This window comes from Rhodnius prolixus, unplaced genomic scaffold, assembly GCF_049639745.1.
Source record: "Rhodnius prolixus isolate KJV_2025 unplaced genomic scaffold, Rpr scaffold_9, whole genome shotgun sequence".
Lineage (NCBI taxonomy): Eukaryota > Metazoa > Arthropoda > Insecta > Hemiptera > Reduviidae > Rhodnius > Rhodnius prolixus.
The window spans coordinates 22,239,618-22,260,309 of NW_027411604.1; the positions used below are offsets into that span (position 1 = coordinate 22,239,618).

Genomic DNA, 20,692 nt, shown 5'->3' on the forward strand with positions numbered 1-20,692 from the left:
CATATAAGACTATTGATTACATAAGTTCCCCTCCGGCAAAGCAGGACATTTGCAGCGAATGAAGATTAGTTAGCACTTAGTGCTCATAGGAATAACATGCAAGTTCTATATGTACTTCCGCAATTTTATTCAAAGATGAAAGTATATTTTCTTAAACTTAATTTATAAAGATTTATTCCTTTGATCTCCCATCCTAAAAGATTCCAAAAAGAAATCTGTTTTCCTGCTTTTCTTAAGGCACCATTTAATAACATTCGAAAATATATAATTTTTCTCTTTTCAAATAAGAAATTTGAAAAGTTTATTTTTCCTAAATTAACATAGATCGTTTTTAAAAAAGTTTGATTAACTTATTTAAGCGAATAAAATTGTCTTTTTAACATCAGAAACGCAAAAATTTAATGAATATTGCCAATTATACTTATAAAATATTTAATAAGATGTTTGAGGGATAAAAGATTTCGAATTTGCTGTTGAAAAAGAATCGGCTTAATAGGTGCGTTGTTATTAGATGAGAACCAGTTGCATTCCAAAATAGAACTGTTTCATATTTTTTTAACTATACCACTCTCTCTATTTTTAAAGAGTTTAATACCCGTTAATATTACACAGTTTAGGGTGTAAACATTGCAGTTTACTAATGTCAAATGGAGGGAAATCTTTTGGTTTAGTCTCCCTGAACTATTAAAAATATATTCTCCCGTTAAAAGGTTCTCAATCAAAAGATAGGTGCTGAAATAAGTCAGTTGGGGTTGTTGTATTTCACATTGGAAAAGCGATCAGGATTTCTCAGCAAGGATGAGAGAACTGATCATTTATCGATTTATTTATGGGCAGTAGCTGGTTTGATTTAATAACACTACAGAAGCGCTGTAAGTAGATATCACGAAACAATATTCTAAAATATGAAATGATCGATTTTTCATTTAGAAAGGACGAACAATAACGTTTCCATGAAGATGTGAAAAGGATAGTAGTTTACAATTACAATTCATAAGATCGGTTAAGCACCTTTAATGTTTATTAATTGAGATTATAGAATTAAGTTGGCTACAAATTTTTTTCAGCTGTGTTAGTTTGAAGCAGGAATGCTGCGCTGCTAAAATATTCTAAATATCTCTGGCAAGAGACAAAATATTTTGTGCTCTCAGCTGTAAACCCTAAGTTCTATCCAGGTAACAAACTTTCTTGGTCTTCCATAAATATTTAGCTGATGACTAAATAGTTCATGCTCAGAAAAAAGAGGATTGACTCATGTAATGAGAAATTAGAAAAGGAATCAATCTGGAAAGTAAGGCATAAAGATTAACTTCTATACGATGAAAGGAGGGCTATCTACATGAATTGGAGAGCTGAAGCTTTGAAATAGCCTAGGTTTAATGGCAGACAGGATGAGAGAACTACTTGACGAGCAAAGCCGAAAGAGCTCCCTTATGAAATCGTGGCTTCTCGATAAAAATTGCCACGAGGTCCTTCTGTTGTGTTAAATGTTCAAACATGTAAATTAGATTAGACTAGAAAAGGGACGGGACCTATGCCGCACGGCTTATCAAAAGCCACAAAAGACTTATCGTACATTCCCCATTTTGGATCTAGTAGACGAAGCTTCCCCTACTAACAAGGTTGAGGACTTTCCCTGCTAGTTCTTTTTGCGCTACTTTCTCCTTTGGTCTCAAAGCGCCAAAGGTTTCATAGCGCAATCGAACAACAACTGAGAGCCCGTTTCCTCCTCTTCCTGACTAAATCTGCACAACGGTTCCGAGCTAATAAGCCCCACATTGAACAGAGGCTTCCTGAACCTACCATGCCCCGTGAATACGCCTGTGATCAGAGTAATCTGGTTTCTGCCCAAGCACAGAGTCTCTTCGGCTCTTTGTTTACACAGCCAAGGCATTATAGTCTTACTGTGTTTAACCCCAGGAAGCATCACCCAGTTCTTTTCATGAGTTCTCCAGATCCAGTCACTGAGAGCCGCACGAAGTGATCTCCAGGACAGGTTTCGGGCTAATGAAAGGAGTGTTAGCTCCGTTCCTGGCCAGTAGATCAGCTGTTTTCATTCCCCATGATCTCCACATGACCCACATGAGACTATATTGTGCCAAGTCAGTTTTTCCAGGGCTTTCTTACATTCCCAAACCAGGGAAGAGATAGTCCTGAAGGAAGTACCTTTAATGCAGCTTGGCTGTCCGAAAAGATGCAAATCTCCCTATTTCTAATGAACATTCATACTCACTTAAGTATTCGAAATCTGAACGATTTATGAATGAGGTTGTCATGGTTAAGTGCAGACGATATGGATTTCTATTACTAAATATCACAGTAAATTGGTCTTAAAGCTCTTTGATGGGTCTACAAAACATTTAAGTAGTTTTTGGCTCTTAGAGAAAATGGACAACATCGGTTAGAATTAGTAAGAGGAAGAAGAATGTGTTGTAGGCCTGTACGCAGTTTACGGAGAATATAACAGAAAGTAGAGGAACAGGCATGACCATGTATTATTGGATATCACAGCTTGAAAGCTACGTAAGCAGTAAGAGAAAATGCCTGAAGGAGAAAACATATTCCAATTTAAAGAATATCGGTGGTATCTTTATTAATTGCAAAATAATAATAATAATAAAATAAAATAACAAACAATATCAATAATTCTAACTTTATTTTATAGACTATTCATTTTTTGAGATATTTTGAACTTCAATTCATACGGCGCTGTTCGATTTAGTTGGAGTATTGGTTCGGTTGGATAAACTCTTTTTTTATTTAAATTATTTAGGTTTTCGAACTACGGGCAAACTCTTGATGATCTCTCTCTCTCTTTCTTTCACACATAATCTTAGAAACTTTATTTGACTTTTTTATGCTGACCCGCCTTAAATAAAAAATAGACACTTTGCAGACGTCTCATTCTGTAACTGAGAAACACTTATAACTTTTATGTCAACGAGAATTTTGCTTGTAGTCACTCTCTATAATCTACAAGAGCGAAAATTAAAGGAATATATCTATTTTTTCTGAATAAAAAATGTATTTTATATTTTGATTTATTTTTAAATCGTACAGCTTCTCTCTCCCTTGCTGAAAGAAACTTTTGTATGATCACTAGCTCATCGTTCCGTGTTAGGCTTTAATGAACAGACCAGTTAATGGCCTGGCACACTTTTCCTCGATACCCGTCATCTATTTTCTTCACTAATCCAAACCAACTTAAACCTTTTTGCAGGCTCTTCAGAGAACTTTAAACACCTACTAATCTATTACTGTAATATTTCTGACTCGTTCCTCTGTTATTTCACAAACATCTTCACCAGAAATCCATCTCAGTTGTATCAAACTATGACATTCTGCGACAGAAGATATTGAGAGAGCGGGCGCGTTCACCTAGGTTGGGTTCCTCCACACACAATCTGTGGTCACCAGCTAGAGGTTGAGTTGAAGAAGCGATTTTGAAAGGGAAATTAGAGAGAAAATGGAAAGGCAAAAAGGATGTCTCCAGTCTCATCTAATGTAGAGGCAATGAGAGTTAATTTTCTTTTCCTCAAGGAACTAAGAGTTTTAGTTTGCGTATAGACTGGATACTCTTGAGTAGCATGTAACCTCGGTTGGTGGGCGCCTGATTTACCATATTAATATCGTTGGGGATTGGCATTCTTCAAAGTAACGCTTGGGTAATAAGAAATTCAAAATACCTTAGGTTATTGCGAGAAACTGGATTGTTGCTTCTGTACAAGGATTTTTCTGTTAGGATTGTGTGATTTTGAGGGAAGAAGATTAGTCACAGGTTAGGTAACACAAGAATAATAAGAATAACACAAGAACATTAGATTATTCTGTAATAAGAGAACTTTTTCGGAATGTAGGTAATAAATAACAATAATGTAAAAAATGTAGAAATGTTTTACATATTTAAATATGTTGGAAGAAGAAATATGCCAATTGGAAGTAAAATCTAAGAATAACTAATGTTGTTTTTGAATAGGTGGTTGGATATACAATCAATCATGCAAAATGATCATTTCCTTATCCTTAGCTACTCTCGGTCATTCGGGTTCCAGGTTGCTGGTACAGGCCTCAAGAGTTTTTGCAGGACCTGAACCCTTATGCAGCATTGCAAAATATTGCAAGATTCGATTGTTCCTTTCTTGCATACCAAAAATAGTTAATACAGAACTTAGGTTTGTTCATAAACTTATTTTTCTTCCTTTCGTTAAATACTGAAAAGTTTTTGTTTCTATAATTTTTTTCCTTAAGGTTAAGGTAATTAAAATTGCATTTTTCTTGCAAAGATAATGTGAAGAAACGAATTTTACAACAATAAGTGTTTCAAAGGAAGTGTAAAGTTTAGAGAAAAAATATAATAATTTTTTGACCTACATCAATTAACGCAACATGAAAAAAAGTTTATTCTTACAAATGCAAGGAGGGCACGCCCCAACCTAGCGGAGGTTTCAGAAAGTTCTGGATCAGCAAAACAGCTGATTGATATTTGTTTTGGCCAAAGGTTATATACAGTGTTCAATCTATTATCGCTTAACGCTCTTTATTCGGTTTAGCTAAAAGCCAGTTAATAAACAAGTTAAAATGGCTACGATTGAAAGGCAGATTACATTTGTGGATGATATCACAGAAAATTGCCAAGAAGAATATTGTATGTGTCAGTTTGCAAGTAATGCGGATTTTTTCTGTACCTGTGGTGAGGATTATGACGGTAAGTTTTTCCTGTAAATTTGTAAATAGTATATGCTTTTATTCGCTTTATATTGATTCTAAAACGAAATATTATTTATGTAGCTTTTAAAGCTAATATAAAATATGTAAACTTTATTTTTCTTTACAAGTCGTAGTCATCATAAATTAGTGATCTGATTTTAATTACCGCTATTAAAGGAATAGCCTCCCTAGCTGCATTTCTTATGGATTCAATTAAATGCTAAGAATTTCTTTCCTATCCCAACTTGCTATATTAATAATAAACACCTTATTACCAGTTATTATTATTACGGTAGTGTATATATCTATACATATATAGATACATACTTTATATGTGTATTAATGTGAGATATATAAATATATATATATTTACCGAAGGAGTTGCTGATTCTGTTTACATTTTAAGTTTAGCGAAAAATTATAAAATTCATTAAATATTCAAGGAAAAGATTTATTTTATCTACTTTTTTTGTCAGAATTCATTATAAAATATTACGGAGAAGCATTATTCTGACATTACTATTATTATTTATACTGACATTACATTTTATTCTGACATACGGAGAGTAATTGTCCAGGTTTTGTTATTGTGAATATAAAAAAAACATTAATTTGAAAAGCCGCCTTAGCTTATTGTATGAGCGTCTTTATTTAAGTGATAAATATCTTTTCCTTTTCTTATTTTATCAACGGTCACAATTAAACAATTTCAGCCTTTTTCTGTCTTTTATTTCATAAAAAGATTTTTTCTAGTGATTTTTCATTGTTTTAAATATAACACCGCTTTTTATTTTTACTTTTTAAATTTGTTAAATTTTAAATTATGGGTATTTCGTTGTACTAAACTCTAAATATTTATTGATATAAATAGACTTAACCAATCGGATTAATTGCGTTAGTAAAATAAATATTGTGAAGGAATAGCAGGAAGCTTGACTCGAAGTACGGTATTATATTCAACAAAACGGAATATGCACAACTTCTTTAGGAAAACTTGGTCTGGTATTTCTTGAACTCCAAATCTTTCCATCCCAACGAACCATTTTGCACTTTTATCTTGTTTATGTAGTAATTGTTTTAATAAGCTTTAAGAATTTCCTCATATACCATGTGTAAAGGGATTTTTTTATCGTCTTGTATATGAACACATTATTGAGATTATGCTGATTACTTATCCCACGAGCTATGCTATTGCTTTTAATGTAGAAAGTGAATGCAAAGTTTATTGAGTTCTTTGATCCGTCGCTTTAATTCTTTATCAGTTTTTCTTCTTATGTTATCTGCAGGCAAATCACTATTATAGTAAGATAAGAATTGTTAAAGCCTAAATAAGTGAGATTATTTCGTTATTCTCCAATTCTAAATAATGAATTAACTGCTTTCCCAAATTTCATTTAAAATTTATTTAACAACCTCCAAAAGTGTGTGGGAAAAAATATTCAAAGCTATGGCTTAAATAATTATGGAATACATAGCCGATAAAGTAATACATATTTTAATTTATGAATAGTATCCTATAGTAGCATTTTAAGGAACTTTTACACGGAATTTTTTTAAGTTGTTATCGTAACATAAGCTCAAATAGAGTTATATGTATTTCATTGAATGAGGTACTTTAAAACTTTGTAACATACGTCAATACGGTATCCGCATCACCTTAGACATTCTACAGCATGTTATTGTTGCAAGTGCCTTGATAAAAGCTGCTGTATAATTGATTTAAGCAAGCATTCTTTACTTTATTGAAAAATCCTTGTCTGAAATTAGTTAAAAATGCTCTTGCAGAGAATTTGACTTATCCTTACAAAACTTCCATCAAATGCTACACATTCTGACTTTTTTGATATAATTAACCCAATTATTAGTTGCATAAACTAAGATTAATCTTCTTAGAGAAGTCTATTAGTCGTAAATATGCAAGAGCCTATTGAGAGTGACTAACCGTGCAAGCGTTTATTTTTTTGGTTATCCGCAAAAACGTTAAGCAGAATTCAATCATTTGCCTCTCCTCCATTGCTTTATTTTTATTGTGTTATTTTCACTCAGTAGGTTTGGGTCTGGCCAGCCATCTCTCTTTATCATCGTATATTTATTTTCTTCACTATAAGTGTATTGCACTTATTTTTATTTATCAAAAATACTATTTTTACTGGTTCTCTTAAAAAGCAGAATTATATTCCCATGTATGTGCAAGTCAGAAGACTAACTTATTTAAAATATTTATGTGTATTATCACTTATTTTTCTTATTATACTATCTAACCTTTTTATTTAATTTTGTTATTCCGATTCATTAACCATTTAAGGCTATAAAGTGAAATGAATTAATGTATGATTTAGATATAGGAAATTTAGATATTAAATAATTATTTCAATCATACTGCAAATTAAAGCCAAAATAAACTAGGAAATATTTGTCTCTAAGGATGACGAGGGAAATTATTGGACAATAATAAAAATTAAAATGTTCAATTTGGTTTACCTAAAGAACATAATGGTTATATACTCTCTCGGAGGTTCTATAGAGGTTACCCCCTGAAAATATAAAAAAAACTTTAAGATGTTCTATAATATACTATAAAGCGTAATTGTAATGTAGACTATTTTGCATTATTTAAAAAATTCCAACTCTTAGTTTAGATTAAATGGCTTAAATCTCTTACATCCCTAGAGAAGCATGAGTTCGTCAGCCTTTACAACTGTGTCGAGAGTCTAAAATTAATTCTCTATGACAAATTGGACATAAATGTTGATCAACTTTTGCTCCTAGTCTTTACTAGCATAACCCCTAGGGTTTATTGTGGTTTTCTATAGAAAAAAAATTCAATCCAAATTCTATCTTTTTGAACAGACGTAAGAGTGTGGAGGGACTTCTGGATTTTGTTTGGTAAAACTCCAGTTAAGGAGGAGTCCAAGTTTCACTCTATTGTTTCGTTTAATTCTTACTCATTTATAAATTATTAGTAGATCGTTGCGAATTTAAATATTCAATTAATTCAGTTGCCGCTTTAGCTGCAGCTCGAGGGCAACAAATATAGCTTGAAAGCCATAGCATTTTGTTCCAGCCCTGATTCTCGCATTTAGTAACTGTTTTTATTGAACTGGCAGAAGCCATAGTTTATGATCAAACCAATTCAGAACTCAGCATTATGAAAATTAGAGACTACAGGACGGACAGTTAGGGTATCTGACAATTCCAATTAGGAAGAGATGAGCCTGCATGTAGTCTAGTACCGCGGCAAGTTGAATATAGACCACAAACTCATGCACTTTCGCTAACTTTACTCGCGACAACCTAATTCCCTTCCTTTGACTAACTCTTCGTTTGTAATTATACTGTATACGAGGTGTGGCTATTAAATAACGAGACTATTGCTGCAAAACATTTTATTTTAAATTTAAACATATTTAGTTATTATCACCTTCAATATAAACCCTTCCCCTATCCCTACAACGCTCCATGCGAATTTACCATTGTTCGAAACAGTGCTGGAAGTCTTTTTCTGTGAACTGCATGACGCGTGCCGTTTTTCTTTCACAGATTCAACGGACTGAAATCGTATTTCTTTTTAATGCAGATTTGACTTTGGGGAACAGATAAAAGTCACATGGGGCCAGGTCATGCGAATAAGGCGGATGGCCTAAAACTGGGATGTTGTACTTGGCTAGAATCGCCTTGACAGACAATGCAGTGTGAGCCGGCGCGTTGTCTTGATGGAGAACCCTTGACTTGTTCTTCCACAAATCGGTTCGTTTTTTCCTTACTCTTTCACAGAGTTGAGCAAGCATCTCACGGTAGTAATGTTGATTAATTATAATCGATATTTTCATCCGTTTTGAATGTGGAAGGGCGACCCAGGCGGTCATCATCTCCGACGTCTTCTTGGCCATCTTGGAAACGCTTGAACCATTCAAAAACTCGCGCACGTGATAAACATTCATCGCCATAAACTTCTTTTAATAAAAGATGAGATTCAGTAGCGGTTTTACCCAGTTTTCATGCGAAATTTCACGACAATTCGTTGCTCTACATGTGTAGTAACATGTTTTCGGCAAAACGAAACTAACACCTCCTAGACAAACGACGGTTCCGGTCAGACAGATTTCTTTACAAACACGTGAGACGCTGCAATCGAAAGATAATGCTTTACGCTGCACAGCTGTCGGTCGTTAGGATTTTGAGCAAATCTTTTTTACTTGAAAGTTTAAAATACTTCCGCTTTTCAACTGTGAACTAAAATTCCTTTTTTTAAATTTAAAAATATATTTGTTTTTAATCGTAAAGAAGAATAAGTGTGTTCCAGAAAAATCTTGAGGCTCATTGTTTTTGTACGTTTAAAGTAATTCTTTTATTTTTTTTTTTTAGTTCATGAGTGGGCTTGGGATGATCAAATGGCATCACCAGCTACTTTGCTGAGCAAACAGAACCGTGAGGTAAGATTCCATCCAGGATTTAGTAGTGGAACTGCTGCAGTAAGAGGTGATTCTCCATTTAAAAGAGGAAATGTATACTACTGGGAGATTAAAATGTTGACCTCGTTGTATGGCACGGATGTTGTAAGTATACCACACACATCATAGACATATACTGAAAGGAGGTAAAGTTCTGTGGATTTATCTTATAGTTTAAGCAATTTGTCTTTACGATTATTTAAAAAAAATGAGATTTTACTTAGAACATTTTATTTATTTACATTATTTACATTTTTTTAATTGCTTGTTTAGATGGTCGGCGTGGGAACAAAGGCTGCAAAATTGCACAATTATGCTTACCAGTTCTGCAGTCTTCTTGGTTCTGACAAGGAGTCTTGGGGCTTCTCTTATACTGGTAATATTATTTTGTTCATTTGTGACATGTAAACTTCCAATCTAATTAAGAAGACTTTATATTTAAAGTATTTATTATAATTAGGGCGTTTACAACATAATGGCAAGACGGAATGGTATGGACCACCCTTTGGAAAAGGTAGCATTATTGGAATCTATCTTGATATGTGGAAGGGAACTTTGGAGTTCTTCCTTAATCGAAGACCTTTAGGTGAAGAAACTTATAATTTCTTTTTCATTATTTTCTAACTTTATCATGATTTCCCTTTTCCTTGTTGTTTTTTTTTTATTAACACTAAACCTACCACGACCGGTCATTTGACCGTTTTTTAAATTTGTTTTAAATTTTAAAAATATAACGTTATCGTACCTCCATTAAACCTAATATTTATACAATTATTAACTTTTTTTTCCTAATATTTGATTTTTGAGAAAAATATGTAGTTCGTCTTAACCACCGCGACCGGTCATTTGACCGGCTGAATATTTTCATTTAATTTACTTATTTTAATATTTTATTTATTAATTATTTTTTTTGTAACAGAATTCTCTCGAAAACTCAATTTGATAATGCATTTATCGGATTATTGTTTGCATGTGGTGCAAATCAGGCAAAAAATGTACGATATTGCCATTTTCTATGTAACAAAAAATAGGGACGAGCATTTTTCTCAAACACTATGAACAGAAATGTATAGACGGAAATTATGAGGTTTATTCGATTGGATCAAAGAAATCATCGCTTACATTACAAACCGATAAATTTGTTTTGATTTCTAGATTTTGGAACAAATTCGTAGAGAACAGTCAAAATTGTTATAACCAAGAGCGTATACATATCTCAAGATGGACATTTGTTCCCAACAAAGTCAAGATGTAGATTTACTCAGCTAGCGTTCGATCTAATTAAAGGCTTTTCATATTTTGGAAAACGTGAAAGCAGAGAACCTTCAGTTCCGCTTGGGGAGTTTGTCGCACTGAAATTAGCAGAAATGTATACAGCTCGTGGAAGAAATATAACCGTGGAAAATCTCGGAGATGGCCTCAACAAATAGTTTACAATATCCTAGACTTAGCCCCGGGGTAAATGCATGGATTTTGTATTAAAAAAACTACCGGAAGTGAAATTTAAAGGCGAAACTTTATATTACCATTGCAAAAGCATGACAAATATTAGTACACGAACAAGTGGTCGGAAAATAGCCAAATAAGATACTGCAAAGGCAATTAGACTAAAAATGCTGTCTAAAATGTAAAAAATGTGTATGCGGGAAATGTGCAATTGAGAAGCCTACATTATAAAAAATGATGCAATAAAGAATAAAATCTACGAGATTTATTTTAAAACAAAAAAATATGCATTTTCATAGTTAAATAATTATTATCTTCATTCTATAATAAGAAATTTAAGTAATTTTAAAGTCCGGTCAATTGACCGGTCACGGTAGGAATAGTTATGCATAAATGTCGGTAGGTGTAGTGTTAATAATCTGTTCTTCATGTTCTTTATATTTATAAGAATGGTTTTTCGCGGAACGCCAGTATTTCTTATCTATTTTTAAGTAAATAATGAATGCAATGTTTACATCCTTAAAATATCTAAAGAGTTGCAATATAACATATAATTAATATAACATAATATGTTATGCCCACCAAAGTCATTAATAGTTTTTGTAATTTAAATTCTAATTTTATGAAATATTCCAATAGGAATAGCATTTCGTTCATTGGCTGGCAGCAGTGTGCTGTATCCAATGGTTTGCAGTACTGCGGCGCAGTCAGCTATGAGAGTTACTTTGTCAGTCTCTCATCCTGTATCTCTCAAACTTCTATCATTACAAGCCTTGGCTGGTGATCAGGACACGCTGCGACAACTACTTGCAGTTCCAGGACTCAGGAAGTACATCTCTAATTATTGGTGGTTATTAGGTAAATGTATTCGAATTTTTACAATGTTTATAATGTTAGATTTCAGTGTTGATATTTTTTCGGTGGTAATATTAAGTTTATTGATAACATGAAGGAATATTTACAAATAATTTTACATATAGGTAGGTACACATGTCGTATATTATATATATTTATAAATAATATATATTTATTTATAATATATATTTTTATATTATATGTGGAAACATTAGGTTCTACTCTACCCCTTCCAGCGTGCCCTGTGAGTGGGAGTTCTCCAAAAATGGCGGCGGCTTTTGTATTTTGACTTTGAGTCAGTTCAGTATGAGTCACGAGGAGTACGAGATGTATAGAGTTTGAAAGAGATTAAAAGTTAGTGTGTAAGATTGTTACTAAAGACGGTGTGACTTTTGTCATTGTTTAAGAATTTAGTTCTGAATTTATATAATGTTCAGTATTTGATTGTTTCAACTAAATGAAGATTTTTTTTTTTTTTGTAATTTGTAATATGATGTAATTTTAAGAAGTGTTTTCAATTTTTTAAATAAAATTTACCTACCAAATTTTGGATGCTGATTAACAATTCAAATCTCAGATCACACCTTAATTGCAAAATAATTCATGAGCAACTAGCTTATAGCAGTTCTTTAGATTCAGAAAGGTAACTAAGAAATGCCAGATCAGAAAACCATACCTTGCTGTAAGTGGGGCAAGACCATTTTTTGTTATTTCGAGATAATTAAGGTTTTGTGGTTCAATAAATTTAAAAATATTGGTAAATATTAATAGACATATTTTTTGTATTTTGTGGTATTAGATAATGTAAGTTTATAATCCAATAGACTGTGTTAGTGGGCTACGCAGATGATGTCGCGGCGCTAATTGCTGCTCGTGACACGGATAAAGCTCAGCTGAAGCTGAATCGAGTGATGCGGGTGGTAAATAGGTGGATGGCCGAACATGGTCTTTCTCTGGCGTTGGCCAAAACGGAGGTTGTTGTCCTAACGAAGAAAAGGATCCCGACCGACATCTCATGGTTTGTTGGTGAGGAGGAGGTGATCTCTGGGAACTCTGTGAAATACCTGGGATTGACGGTAGACAAGAGGTTGAGCTTTGGTTTGCACGTCCAACAGGCTGCGAACAAGGCTGCGAAAAATGTTGCACTGCTGGGGAGGCTGATGGCCAACGTAGGTGGCCCGCGGGCAAGCACCCGGCGAGTACTGATGAGCGTCATCCACTCCACACTCCTTTATGGGGCGGAGGTGTGGGCGGACGCTCTAAATAAAGCGGCGTATAGAAAAAGGCTAGCCAGGGTGCAGAGGCTCGGTGCACTGCGAATAGCCTCGGCATACCGCACTGTATCCGAGCCTGCAATTATGGTAATTGCTGGGGTCATCCCTATTGCCCTCTTAGCTGGAGAGCGTAAGAGGCTATATGAAAGGAGGAAGGAAATGAATAGAGAAGCCGTGTCCAGGGAGGAGCGTTCCCGTACCGTGCTGGAATGGCAGGCTGCTTGGGATGAGGAGCCGCGTGGCCGGTGGACCGCCAGGCTTATCAGAGATATTAGTGTCTGGATAAGGCGGTCTAGCGGAGAAGTGGACTTCTACCTTACCCAACTCTTGAGTGGGCATGGCCTTTTCAGAGCATACCTCAAGAGGATGGGTAAGGAGGCAGAAGAAAATTGTTTATATTGTCCTGAAACGAGAGACGACGCCTGCCATACCTTTTTTGTATGTGAAAGGTGGGGTCGCCCCAGAAGAGATTTGGAGCATATAATCGGGCGGTTGACTCCAGAGACGTTGGTGGAGACGATGCTCTCTTGCAGAACTAATTGGTCGCTAGTGGCTAGTTTTGCAAGAGAAGTACTCGTCTCTAAAAAAGGAGAATGGAACGCAGTATGAGAAGGGTCCCCTGAGTAGGGGCAGGACTGAGGCCTAGCCTGATGTAATGCTGACATCACAGCGAATCCAGGCTAGGCCTGGCAGTAAAGGGGGGGGGTGTTTTAGCCGGTAGGCCGCGAGGGAGTCCGGCACAATGTGCGTAAATTGCATTTCACCCCCTCTTTAAAAAAAAAAAAAATAATCCAATAGCATTTATAGTGCTGGCTAAGAAAAATAAAGGTTTTATTATAACTAAATGGACTTGCCTCACTTTTAAAATTAATGAATTATTGTAATCGTTGATTTAAATGGATAATATTTCAGTCGTATCAGTCTTTTTTTAACAATAAAAACAAAATACTAATCAGTTCAACTATTCTTCTTTTTTTGAATCATTTTGGTCCGAATTGCCTTCGTATTCAGATTCTGATTCCAAGATTCTTCTTTTATTACCGATTGTCATGGGTCTTATTTCTACAAACATAATAAAATTACTTGCAAATGAGGATTTTACTGAAATGGCGTCATTACCCAGAAAAGTATTTCTATTTTATTTTTGTTACCTACCAAATTCACTTTTAGATGCATCAGAGTTATGATTACCGTTGTAATCGGTTTCAGCCATTTTTTTCTTTTTATAAAATAAACCACAATCCGTTATTAATTTTCAAATAATGAAACGTTTTTCGTACACCGAGCACAAAAGAACACAACTTACTTGATAGCCGATAATATAAGTCGAATGTTATACAATTTACAGTTTTTCAGAGCCAATAGTACTAAGATTTCCCGATGTTGGTGTTATTATCGAAATACAAAATTAAGATATACCTATTATCATTAAATAATAACAAATTTTATGAAATATTGTACAATCACTGATTACCAATATCAAAGATAGATAGATAAGACATGATGTTGAACCATCACATTTGCTTCACCATACAGCAACCGGAGTTAAATTTTGCTGTACGGTTAAATAATTTCAACCTAAGATGGACGTGTACCATTTTCAAATTAAACATATTTACAATATTGTTAAGAGCTAAAACTTCAATCTCCCAAATATTAGGATTCTGAATTTTTTTGACTCTAAATTGTTTACAGATAAAAAGATCATACTAAGTTTTATCTATAATTACCATTATCTTCATTTTTTTCAAAAATGGACTTGCCCCACTTTCAAAATAAACGGCTCACTTATAACTGACTGATAAAGATCTCGCTTCAGGCAGGACAAAAAATCAGTTTGTTTGTTGAATTTTTATATCTAACAAAATCGAAGACAACAATTCCCCCCCCCCCAGTTATTTTAGTTTTCGAGAAAAAGTCGAAAAATTTTCCAGAAAGTAATTTTTTCCAGTTGCCCAGTAGGCGTTCATCCCATTTAGATATCACCCAGATGAACCTCAAGTTGGGTTCTTTGTACATTTCGTTGAAGTTCATCACTTTCTTCAATGCTCAGAAGCTTTCTTCTCTGATGTTCAGAGAGTTTGAAGTATATGAGGGATAGAGTTGTCGATCCTGAACCCACCTGACCTGCTACATTAGGGTATCTTGGATTATATGGATTTACTTCCAAGAATGATTCCGCTCCTAAGAGAAGGTGTAAATAGCCTTGAGTGTATGTTTTAAATGCTTGAATATGGGTAATGTGTACTTGATGTTGAGATTTCTGCATGGTCTATTGAGTTTGTGTTCCCTAAAAAGGTCTACATCCAGGTAGTTTATGCAACATCCTCTGCGGGGTATTAGAAATAAAATGTACTAATTTTATCAGTTTTGTTCATAAATATTTTATTGCATGGCGGTTACAGTTGGTCGCGGCGAAGAGGAGTGCGAATTAAGCGGAGGGGGGCTGGGTTCTCGCGGTCGCAAGAGGCGATGCCGGGCGACTGCAGGAGGTGGGGCACAGGATTGTTGCCGACATCAGCCGCCACCATCTCAGCAACCTGCTCCGGGCCTCCGCCGACTCTGCGTCATGTGCGATATCGTCCTGTGACTAACAGGGAATACCGAAGCCATCATACCAAGACGACATACACCCGTCGATACAACAAAAAGTCGTCCCCCTCCTAACTGTTACTATTACTATTATTATAATACACCACCGACACCCATAATTAGTTGTACAAGTCCGTCATATTTGATGTCGTATTATTGTAATATTAATACACTATCGTGTCTAACAATCTCGTAGTATTTTATCTTTTTCTAGTTTTTAGTTAAAAAAAAAAAAGAATAATATGGTGGGCGTTCGTTTCGATTGCCTAGTCCTTGATAGTTTGCAGTTCTCTCAACGCTCCTATCACAAATTTATTCTCTTTCTAAATAAATTATAGTACGCGATTTTTTATAGTTTTGTGAACGATTTTCAGCTACATTTTCGAAAAAATGTTCATTATTGCAGATTTTTTCAAGGTAAGATGACTTTTGTAGTCGAAATTCGCCATCAAAAAAAAGGGGAGATGTTGCCTTGTAAATCAGACGTAATGTATCAGACGTTAATGTTATTAGTTAAACAATATACTATAATTAACTTAGTAAAACTGCTATTATCAAGTGCTGAATAAACTGAGAAGAGACGACAGCATTCAGCATTTCTCTAAAGATTTTGTTGGATTAAGAGGTGATGTACCTTAGAATTTCGTCAAGTTAATTCCTGACACTTCAGGAGAAATATTCCAACCATAAGATATATCTTAAATTTCCAAGATTTTTGAAAAAAAAAAGGACGATTTTCGAATAACACTTACCACCAAGCACTACTACTCTGTTTTTATTATATTTTTAGATTTTTAAAAATAAAAATAAATAAACCTGTGCTCAACATTATAGCGAGTGTTGTGTGTTTTTTTCTAGTCTTTTTAAGTTTTCTTCTTTCACACAAAACACTCAGAAAAGAATTAAATAGTATACATTTTTTTTTGATAAAAAGGGAATATTTTTGGGGTGTTGAGATGAAACAGCTAACTTGTTTAGTACAAATTTTTAAATTATGTTTTATTAATCAACGCAAAATTTCTCTTAACTTATAAGAAATATATTTGATATGTGATCATTGTAAAATATATATAAGGGTGATACATATATAGATATATATATTATTAAAAAAAAGAAATGAATGAACGTGATGTTTTATATATGTAAATTTAATATATACAAAATGACATCGTACTTAACCACTTCTGGTAAAAGTTCTATTCACACTTCTTCAGTAGTGGTTCTGAAGAGAAAATTTGGTAATGGCTGTGTGCTTAAAAAGGAAAAAAGGTTTTGCTGCAAAGAAAAGTAAAAAGAGAATATATATATAAATATATATATTTTTTTATATAAACGTACTTTATTTCGTTTCTATTATTTTGAAATAGTGTACGGTTCGTTGACAATCCAAAAAAATGATCTTTAAACTATAAAATTTTCAACAAACGTTTATTTCACATAATAATGCCAGTACGAATTTAAATTTTAACATGTAACATGTTAAATGCGATACTGGAAAGTATTTATTTACTCAAAACTTGGGTTTAATAAAAAAAAATTAAACATTTAGAAGTAAGCTGTTATGTTAAGAAGTATGCTTTTTCTTCTTCTGTTAATATTTTTTATTTTGTTTATTCATTTAAATTTTTAATTATAATATAGTTACTTTGTATCGAAGATTCAGTAGTGATGTACAATAATTTAGGTTCACAGTGGTTCCCAAGCTTTTACATGTTTTTTCGATATTTCAAACCTTGTTATAGTAAGTAACATAATATTGGATTTTTTTTTTTTTAATCAAATATGTTTTATTTATATGAATACTTTCTATTTACCATACTCACTATTTTTAAAATATTAACTTACCACATTAATTAAATTGCACAATATTTTAATAAATTTAATACCTATGGAACCTCTGGCCTAATACTTCTAGTTTTGAACTTTGGAGTGTCATTAAATAAAGGCTTCTGTAATAAAACCTAAAATTTTATCTTGGAGATGGATGAAATCTATGAGCCGGGAACTTCCTGAACTTAAATCCTGATGTGACGTCCGTACAGCTATTATCTAAGTTCCTACGAAAGATGATTTAATTTCGTTTAAAATAAAGTTTCCTATTAATAAGGCAAGACCAAGCATTCTTCTACAAATCTGATTTTCTCTTTGTGTTTCTTGACATCTTTCGGTGTCTGTCGACACTTATGGTGCTCATTTTAACAACTTGGATTTTAAATAATGAGTACTTGGCTTTGAGAGACTCAAATTTTGAATAAATTGTTTTTAAAAAGTTTTTAGGATGCATCTTTTCTATCTTCTGTTAATTTTCAGATTGCTGTCTCTCATATTTTGGAATTATTATTTGGTAGAAGCACCACTCATCACTTATTCTTTAAACATATAGGCTAGCATTTTTACACTTTTAATTCCTATTTTATGGAAGGCATCCTGGCAGGTTACAGGATAGAAATTAGGAAGTTTACAAGATTTGGTTTCTTCAAAGAGAAGCAAAGCAGTGATCAGTCTGATAAATTTTTTTATTTTCATTTTATTAATTACTTTAAAAAAATGACTCCAAATTTCAAACTACAAGGTTATAGAACCTACGTATTATATTCAACACTAATAATTATTTCCTTTATTTTTATTTTTTATTTTACATTTTACAGGGATATTGGGGGTATTGAGGGGGGGGAAGTATTTCTTTAATTATATCTTTTTCATTTTGGAAATGCAATAGAAGCGAGCGCCCTGAAATTAGCTTTGTGTGTTCCAATAGAAGAATAGGTTTATATAGAGTTTATATATTTAAATGAATTTCAAAACTATATTTTCTAAGTTTTTTTTGTTCTTATAATTTCTGTATTATTGGGTGGTCCATGTGATGGGATTAATTTATTTAAAAAATAAAGCTAAATTATAACTATACCACCTTCAATAATACAACATAGATTATCTAAAAAACCGAGGAGTATATACTTAACTTTTTTTTTTATAATGTAAAAATTAATATATCTATGTTATGTTCTACCATTAAACAATTAGACTGTATTTGATATTAATTTGTTTTTTTAATTGTGATATATTTCTTTATTTTTCAATTATATAGTGTCCAAACATTTTAGATTATCAATATAAATCTGTTATTTATTGCAGTTTTTTCTTTATTTTTAATGTAAAATGTATACTTTTTTTTTTAATTATATGACGTTTTGTAAGAATATTGTAAATTATAATTATTTTTATTTTATTTTTATATGTAAGATATTTTTTTTCTATCTTTTTTTAAAATTTTTATTTTATTAAGTAAGAATATTACTTTATTTCTCAGATTTACGAGTGGCCACCCAAAATTTGTTAGTTCATTATTTTGAATTAGCTGAAGTGAGCGAATTCTCACTTGACAATTTTCTTATTTTTTTTATCTTAAGTATTGTAGATGTATATGCTGTTTTAATAATGTGACACAAATGTGATGGACTTTAGTTTTGGGTGACTTTTAATTTTTAATATTTTAAATGTAATTTCTCTTTTACCTTTTTAATAAGTTTTTACGGATATTTTATTACTAACTTATGTTCAATTTATATAAATTAAGAGTTGTTTTACATATCTAATTAATAATTATTTATTTTTACCCTTTCAGATAAAAGATCATTATGGAACAAGCACTTATATCTACTTTACACTGTTTTAAGTTACTTAAATTCCTTGAATAATTTGTAAAAAACTTTTAACTCTTATCGGATTTTTGAATTTGCCATAAAAAAAAAAAAAAGTAAAGAAATGCGTAATTTTTTAGGCGTCCATTACTTCCAACTACAAATTAAACAGTGACTTTGGTACAGGGTTCGATTCTTGTCTTGACCTTTTTTTTTTTATCTAACCTGGTTTTCATAACAAAAAATCATGGTAAACTATCCACCTCCGAACTGGCCAGTAAATGGAAATTTTACTTAATAAGTAGAAGTAAGTAATAGAAAGGAATCCAAAGAAACTGACCCTTTTTGCTCTCCACTTTCGTTTCTTCATAACCATCCTTGGTTAAGCTCGAATTCTTCCACATTACATCTTTTAAGGTTAAAAAATTTATTTTAATTTTTTTTGTATTTTATTTTCCCCTCTCTGTTTTGCCAACTTTTCGCTGGTTTTCTCTAAGTGCTGCATTAGTAGCCGGCATTTCTGAAAATTTATGTTTCAGTTTCTGCAATGATTTTTAAGATACTATCCTACCATTATGCAATTATTGTACAATGTTTCACCTACTAAAATGATCTGCTCTATTTCGATTTTGTCGTTAAATTAAGTAAATTTAGCAAATTAGAAGGGTAATAATATCAGTAACGAATCGTAAAAGATTTGGCCGTAATGACAAACTTCTTAGCGACTTGAAAGTGGAATTGTCATATTATCATGTCATAAAACCGATCAGGGTTAAACGTTTGAGAAATACTGTTCATTGTTTAATTTGTTTTTACAAATAAACATCTATTTAGAATGAATATTAAATATATATATGAATTAGTGATGTTCATATAAGTATGTATTACACACTCTTGAGAAATCTATAACATAACTTGAATTACTGATTTTATGCACAAAAAATTTCTAGCCGCATTTTGTATTACTGTTTTCAAATATTATGAGACAAAAGTGTGGAATGTAACTACTTAAATTTATCATCAAAATGCACATTTTATTGTTCAGTAAAGGAATAGTTTATATATTAAATTTTCAACAATATTTCCATTCTCTTTCTATGAAATATGTTTAGTAAGTTATATGTAAGTATTTATTTTAAGAAAAGAGTAAGAATTTTTGTTTGTTTTTGTTTCTAATAGCTTGTGAAATTGCAGTTTTATATGTTGTATTTACATATAAAATATGTATTTAAAAAAGAAAGAAAAAAAAAGCGTATTAAATGACTTCTGCATTTTTACCTTTATTGGTGTTTTAGAGTTAAGGTTTTAAACAAATAATAATAGCGTTATCAACAATATAAAATAACTGTAGATTTTAGAAAACCTATAAATACGGTTGACATACACTATGGTTTAATACATATAAAAAATCTTGTATGTTTATTCCGAGAATTGGGGGATGTATTTAAATGTAGAAATGTATGATGGTATACTGAAGACCTTTTTTTAAAAAAGAATTTTCTTTATGTTTAATTATAACCAAGAAAAGTTCGTTTTAGTTAACTGCTTTTGTTTTTTTTTTAATATATAATTTGGTATTTCTATTTTAAACGTTGACCCGTTTATTTTTGAAATTGAATTTCAATTGTGAAATTGTATATAAAACCTATTTTTTTTGTATATAATTTTTGTTTTAGTAAACAGATTTAACAAATATAATTTGAGAACATTGTGTTTTCTACTTTTC

The 20,692-nt window shown here is 32.3% G+C and overlaps 1 protein-coding gene across 3 annotated transcripts; it reads left to right on the forward strand.

Annotated features, from left to right (window-relative positions):
• Window positions 1–4,467: 4,467 nt before the first annotated feature.
• On the forward strand, window positions 4,468–20,679 carry LOC141454060 (SPRY domain-containing SOCS box protein 3). 3 transcript variants are annotated; one of them, XM_074127855.1, is made up of 6 exons: window positions 4,468–4,705; window positions 9,073–9,263; window positions 9,432–9,534; window positions 9,619–9,744; window positions 11,244–11,462; window positions 18,951–20,679. In XM_074127855.1, the coding sequence occupies exons 1-6, from the start codon at window positions 4,579–4,581 to the stop codon at window positions 19,028–19,030; spliced, it is 846 nt and encodes a 281-aa protein (XP_073983956.1). In that variant the 5' UTR covers window positions 4,468–4,578; the 3' UTR covers window positions 19,031–20,679. The 3 variants fall into 3 exon arrangements, with proteins under 3 accessions (XP_073983956.1, XP_073983957.1, XP_073983955.1); XM_074127856.1 differs by lacking the exon at window positions 18,951–20,679 and adding an exon at window positions 11,675–12,004; XM_074127854.1 differs by having other exon boundaries at window positions 4,469–4,705; window positions 15,139–20,679.
• The last annotated feature ends 13 nt before the right edge of the window (window positions 20,680–20,692 follow it).

Bases quoted from the DNA above. Each gene is read 5' to 3' on its own strand.
- LOC141454060 (XM_074127854.1), top strand. From the start codon at position 4,579: ATGGCTACGATTGAAAGGCAGATTACATTTGTGGATGATATCACAGAA. The intron at 9,535-9,618 runs GTAATATTATTT...TATTATAATTAG, and splicing joins TTGGGGCTTCTCTTATACTG to GGCGTTTACAACATAATGGC. The intron at 11,463-15,138 runs GTAAATGTATTC...TGGCGGTTACAG, and splicing joins TAATTATTGGTGGTTATTAG to TTGGTCGCGGCGAAGAGGAG.